Source organism: Ursus arctos, unplaced genomic scaffold (assembly GCF_023065955.2).
Source record: "Ursus arctos isolate Adak ecotype North America unplaced genomic scaffold, UrsArc2.0 scaffold_23, whole genome shotgun sequence".
Taxonomy (NCBI): domain Eukaryota; kingdom Metazoa; phylum Chordata; class Mammalia; order Carnivora; family Ursidae; genus Ursus; species Ursus arctos.
This window is the reverse complement of record NW_026622908.1, coordinates 34,362,461-34,369,385: the sequence shown is the minus strand read 5'-3', so window position 1 is coordinate 34,369,385 and position 6,925 is coordinate 34,362,461. Positions and strand designations below refer to the sequence as shown.

Genomic DNA, 6,925 nt, shown 5'->3' with positions numbered 1-6,925 from the left:
CTAGGAAAATATTTTGGAGCTCACTACTTTTCCGAGAGCTTCTTTCACATCCTTGTTCCTCAGACTATAGATAAGAGGGTTCAGCATGGGGATCACTATGGTGTAGAATACTGTGGCCACTTTGTCAGTCTCTACACTGTAGCCAGAACTGGGCCGGCAATAAATGAAAAGAATTGTTCCATGGAAGACAAGGATGGCTGTGAGGTGGGAGGCACAGGTGGAAAAGGCTTTGCGCCTTCCCTCTGCAGAGCACATCCTCAGGATGGTGATAAGAATCAGCAAGTAGGAGGTGAAAATGATCACGATGGTGATGATCTCATTGACAGTGGCCACAATGAACACCGTGAGTTCGTTAATAGAGACATCAGAGCAAGCAAGCGATAACAGAGGGGGTAGATCACAAAGGAAGTGGTTAATCACATTGGATCTATAGGATGGGATCTCCAGAACTAAACACAAGTGGATCAGAGAACACGTCATCCCCCAGAGGTAGCAGCAAGACACCAGCTCCATACAGAGGTTCCAGGACATGGTGACCATGTACAACAGTGGGTTGCAGATGGCCACAAAGCGGTCATAGGCCATCACAGCCAGCAGGAAGACCTCAGTGATGGCATAGGCACAAAACAAGTAGAATTGCGTCATGCAACCCAGGAAGGAGATGGCTTTGTCCCCCTTTAAGATATTGGACAGCATCTTTGGCACGATGATGGTGGAGTAGCAAAAATCCACAAAGGACAAGTGGCTGAGGAAAAAGTACATGGGAGTGTGAAGTGGAGAGCTGACCTGAATCACTGCAATCATGCCCAGATTTCCTGCAACGGTGACTCCATAGATGAGAAGGAACACCAGGAAGAGGAAGACTCTGAGCTCAGGGGCACCTGCTAATCCGAGAAGAATGAACTCTGTCACAGAGGTGCAGTTCTCCTCCCCCATTTCTGCCATATGTCAGGCTTAGGAAAACAAATGTTAAATTTTGTGTTTCTTCTAAAATGGGAGGAACAAAACAACTTCATATTAACTTCAGAAAAAATATAGCATTGATATCAAATATTGTATTTATAAGAAATAACAAAAACACGGTTGACAAATAATTCATGGTGTTAAATGTCTCACTGGATCCCAATGATCAATACTGAGTTCAGAATCAGCAGCAGAAACATTTAAATAATGTAAATGATTCCAACCTTTATCACAACACATCGAGATGATTAACTAAGTTTGATTTTATGATGGATTTTAAAATAGAGTCAATGATACATTTCAAAGCCACACAGAAATGAACCTCTGTTCTCTGAAAATCCTTAAGAAGCTTCAGCCAGCAAAGTACCACCTACTGTGATTCTATAAAACATATACTTTCCTTTTTTTACTGAGTCTCTCAGGAACATATATCTGCAGCAAAGTTTCTAACAATCCATGGTTTAATCAATTATTATAGTAATGATCTACAGTAATTAAACCTTACTCCTGACAACACAAAAAGTCTATGTTTTTATGAAAGATTTCATTCTTAATAAGCTGTTGTTAGAGGGGGGCCAGGGTGGCTCATTAGGTTAAGTGTCTGCCTTGGGTACTGTTTATGATCCCAGGGTCCTGGGATGTTGTCCTGCATTTGGCTCCTTGCTCAGCAGGGAGTCTGCTTCTCCTTCTTCCTCTCCTCTGCCCCTCCATCCCACTAGTGCTCGCTCTCTCTCTGTAGCTCTTAAATAAATAAATAAATAAATAAATAAATAAATAAAATCTTTAATAATATAAGCTGTAGTTAGAAATATTTAATTACATTGATAAAATCATGAGAAACAAAGCCCAAAACTACCTTTGCAGTACTGTTTATAATATTAACAATGGAAAATGTTAATGATTAGCAATTGAGCAATTATTAAATTACAGTGGGTCATTTCTAGGAGAGAAAATTGTCATACAGAGGTGCCTGAAAACTCATGTTCTCAAAGTAGTTGTCTGGCAAAAGTGGTTATTTTGTGTACTCGATGCAGTGGGATCCACCACTGAGATCTTTCCTTAAAGAAAAGGCAGACATGGAGGGGTTCTATTCTCTTCCCTCCCTTCTAGCAGCAGGAGGAGTATACTGGTGACCTCTACACATATGTGCAATGAAAATTGAGTGAAGAGGTTCTGGACTAGAAGAGTAATTTGGTATTTTCTCTAAATCTTCAACTGACTTTAAGGAAGTGGAAACATATCACTTTCTTGAAGTCATTGTTTTTTGTTTTTCTTTTTGTTTTCATTATCTGGCCAAGAACAGAAATAAAACAAAAGCAAAACAATAAAAATACCTGAGTTATTTGTCTGCTTCCCAGTGAAACAGGAAAGTCAACTTGGTAATTTTTTTTCCTAATGTTCTAGCCTGATAATAAGAAACTATTCCATGGCAACCCCAAAACAAGTCCAAAAAAATTCATCTCATTTTTTGAGCAGAGTGAGTTCATAAGTCCTGACTGTGAACAGCCTGGTGGGCAGGTAAATGTAACCCCCAGTATTAGTAGGACAATTTAGGAACTCCTCCATGATCATAAATTCTGGATTTCATTGCAGAAACTGGTCTGAAAAATAGGAGTTAAGAGGAAACAGAAAGAGAGAGAGAAGAGGGCTGCCAGTTGCTTATTCTGTATTTTTTCATACACATCCATTTTGATATTACAGAGAAAATTGTTCTAAATTCACCATTAAGTGTTTCTGAATACTGAAACACAAAGGCATTTTAAACAGTAACTGCACACAAATAGAAGTTCTGTTAAAACATTCTCTAGTTAGAAGAGAGATGAGTTCAATACATCTTTGAAATAATTGTTAACAGGGAACATAGATTCATTTCTATTTTCAAGTAACCAGAGGCTAGTTCTAACCAGCAGACCCGAGTGATAGACATTTTCTCCCTGGTGCTGAAGATGTTAAGACATGTACAGCAGACAGAGACTTATACTGTAATTTAAGTTCTTGGGAAATGGGCTCCTTAGGCCCCAAAACAATTACTAACCCCTACGGTATAACAAAATATATAAAAATTACACTGAGACTACATGTCTTGTAACACAACTAATAATTAGTCCTTACGGTACATAATTAGGAATTTATTTTTTAAATTATCCTAATTTGGGAAATGACTGTTTCAAACCAACGATGCCCCCTCCCAGCATTCGTGGTGCTATCTGATATTACATCTAAGTGCCATATCCGTGGGACACAACCATAAGTCAATAATGAAATAGCATGAATATTTCTTCCTTTCTAATAACACAATAGAATCCCTTAGATTCTTCCTGTAGGGCACAGTGACAAATGCCACATCAGAATTGCTTTAAATACCATAAAATTAATGATGCTACTGGTCAGAAAACTATTGAATAGATCACACATATTGAGCTCTTGCTAGGGGTTGGAAGTTATTCTAAATATTATGCAAGTATTAATTCCTTTTAGCTTCCTAGTAACCAGCCAGGAGTAACCATGCCTATCTTACAAAGGAGATGATGGAGACACAGATAGTTGCCACTTGGATCAACTCAACATGAATTGCCAATAAAAGCAATGGTGGCCCTCTGGTTTTTCCACTCATATGAATGTATGCAAAAAGAACGAACCCAGAGGGATTTCTGAGGTGGCATTTCTTCAGTGTGTGTCCAATGCTGGACGCCATTGAATGGGACGACATCAATTATCTGTTCTCAGTGTGTTCTTCTTCTGACTTTAAGGTATCAATCTAGGCCCCAGTATTCTATTTGTGTCTGTGTATCACTGGATGTACACTTAAATGTTAAAGGTATATGTGGTTGGAAAGTAATTTCAAGTAAATAAATTTGCATACCCTCAAGTACCATACATATGTTCCTAAAATTGCTGTGCGGAAGACTGCCCCCAAGGCTGAGGAGACGTTCCCTTTGGTTCTCCATTTCCAAGTCACCTTTCACAATTAATGAAAGAGAAGATATGTTCTCACCAACTATCTTTTTTCAAATTGCCCCATGAGTAGAAATCTGTGGGCCGAAAGAAAGCGATAGTTGTGATCGTTGGTGTTCTTAAGGCCATTTTTCATGTTTCAACTCCTCATTCAGGGCACCTGCAACTCACGGCATGCAACTCTCCCTCTTTCCATCTTATACAATTTCTGTTTCAGGTTAAAACTTCTATAAATGTCTAGTCAAATATTTGGCTTATTTAAAAAATATTTTACTTGGTTTTCTATGTTCTGTTACTAAGTGTTCTTTATATATTTTGAGCACAAGTCCTCCCTCGGCTATATAACCTGCACTTTTCCTCTCAAATTTAAGTCTATGCTCTGTTTTGAGCTAATGTCTGTGTATGGTATGAGGTAAATTGAAATGTATCTTTTTTGCATATGGATACCCTGATGCTCATCACCATTTGTTGAAAAGATTATCCAACTTCAGGAGACTGCCTCGGCAGCTTGTCAGAATCAATCAACCATAAATCTTTTTAATTTTGGACCCTCAATTCTATTATGCTGAAATATATGCTCACCAAATACCAGTACCATTTACAATATTTTCATTTTCTCAATAGTAGTGTTTTGTTATTTATAAGTATCAGAATCTTTTTGATACGTTCAAGAATTTATTTTCTTAGTTTTACTTTGGGATTTTATTTTGGTACCATGAAGGCAAAAGATAATTTTGAAATACTGATGCTGTATTTTGTGATCATGTTGAAATCAATTATTAGTTCTAATAGTGCTAGTAGGGTGCGTGCATGTGTGTGTGTGTGTGTGTGTGTGTGTGTGTGTGTGTGTGGATTTCTCAGGGTTTTCTTCTTAAAAGATCATGTATAATGTGAATAAAATCAGTTTTACTTCAAATCTGGATGACTGACTGCTGGACTGATCGATTTATTAATCTATGTATCTATCTTTCTGTGTATTTTTATCAATCTATTAGTATTTCAATCTGTGAGTACTGAGAGTAGACATCCCGCATCATTTTTAAACTATAGGGAAGATCACTCATTCCCTAACTCTAAGTGTGATGATAGCAACAGCTTTGGTAGATTGAAATAATATCTTCTACTTTACCTTTATTGGTAATTTTTATCTTGCATGGATGGTGGATGGTGTCAAATAACTTTTCTGTATCTATACGGTGAATAAGTGGTTTTTGTTTCCTTTTATTCTATGTAGGTGATCTATTACATTGTTTTTCATATGTTAAACCAACCTTGGATTTCTGGGCTAAATCCCATTTGATCATCGTTCATAATACTGTTATATGTTTTATTGTATTTATTTTATTTCATTATTGGATATAATATTTTGTTGAGAATTCTTGAGTTTATATCCATGAGGGATATTGGTTTGTGTTTTCTTTTATTCTTGAAAATTTTATTTACTTGAGAGAGAGAGCAAGAGGGAGAAGCAGGCTCCCCCCTGATCATGGAGCTGGTGCAGGGTTCAATTGCAGACCCCAGGATCATGACCTGAGCCAAAGTCAGATGCTTAACTAACTGAATTACCCAGGCACCCTTGTGTTTTCTTTCTTATGCTGTCTTTGTTTTGCTTTGTTCTTAGGAGAATATTGGCATAATCACATGAACTAAAAAAAGTATCACGTCTTATCTTCTTTATGAGTTAATTAATAATCAGTACTATTGCTTATACACTTGTTTAGTAAAAACAACTGGTGAAGCGATCTATGTCTGGATACTGATAGGGGGAGGGAGAGAATATTTTCATAACAAATTGGATTTGTTGTTACATATCTATTCAGTTTCTGTTTCTCTGATTGTCAGTTTTGGTAAATTGATCTTTTTCAAATTTGTCTGTATCCTCTAACGTGAATAAATTGTTGGTACACAATTGTTAAGACTATTCATTATACTCATTTTAATTTACTCAAGTTTACTCTCCTCAATGATTGTATTAATTTTGTTTCTTGTTTCCTGTTATCTTAGTAATTCTAGCTAATTTAGTCAATTACCTTAATCTTTTCATAGTACAAACTCCTTGATCTTCTTTGCTCTTCATCTTCCTACTTTATTGGCTTGTGCTCTAGTCTATTATAAACTTCTTTTGTTTGTTCTTTGTTTGTTTGTTTGTTTTACTTTCTTAATGTGGAAGCTACGTTTCTAGTTTAAAAGTTTTTCTCTTTTCTAATATAGTTATTTGAAGACATAAATTTCCTTGCAAACACTAGGAAGTATCCATTAAAATTTTGTAGGTTGATTTTCATTTTCATCATTGACTCCAATCAACAGTAATACAACATTTCTGCTACTTTTCTGCAAGTATTCCAGGTGAGTTCAAATCAAGAAAGTGACAATGTGTAAAGGAAGGCAGTTTCATATATGTGAATATACATGATTATTTTAAATAGTTTGGGATATAGTTATATATTCAAATTTGTGTAACCAAGTTGTTTTTAATTCATTATTGTAAGTTTAAAATTATATTGCCATCCCAAATTGTTTAATGGACCAATATAAGATTATTGTGCCGTTTTTATGTTACCCTCAACAAAAACAGCTAATATTTTTCTCTCAATAATTTTCTGGACTAATTTGGAATTTATCCATAAACTGAGAACAGAATAAAGGATATAAAAGTCACTCAAGCAAAATTAACAGTAGAAGAAAGATAAACATGATGTTATAAAGTTTTTGGAAATTAGGAACCCATATCTATTTGGCCGTCTTATAATAAATATTACTAGGACTAGAAAAAATGATCTTTCCTAATAGACAGAATAATCTAGGTTTTATTACTTATTTGTTTAGATTATTATTTTTTTAATAATAATATTTTTATTATATTATGTTAGTCACCATACAGTACATCCCCGGTTTTTGATGTAAAGTTCCATGATTCATTAGTTGCGTATAACACCCAGTGCACCATGCAATACGTGCCCTCCTCACTACCCATCACCGGTCTGTCCCATTCCCCCACCCCCCTCCC

General features: G+C 36.0%; 1 protein-coding gene across 1 annotated transcript; it reads right to left on the bottom strand.

Moving 5' to 3' along the window:
• On the bottom strand, positions 1-936 carry LOC125282457 (olfactory receptor 5L1-like). Its single transcript, XM_048217282.2, has one exon. It carries the CDS (start codon positions 934-936, stop codon positions 1-3), a length of 936 nt encoding a protein of 311 aa, XP_048073239.1.
• Positions 937-6,925: the final 5,989 nt, after the last annotated feature.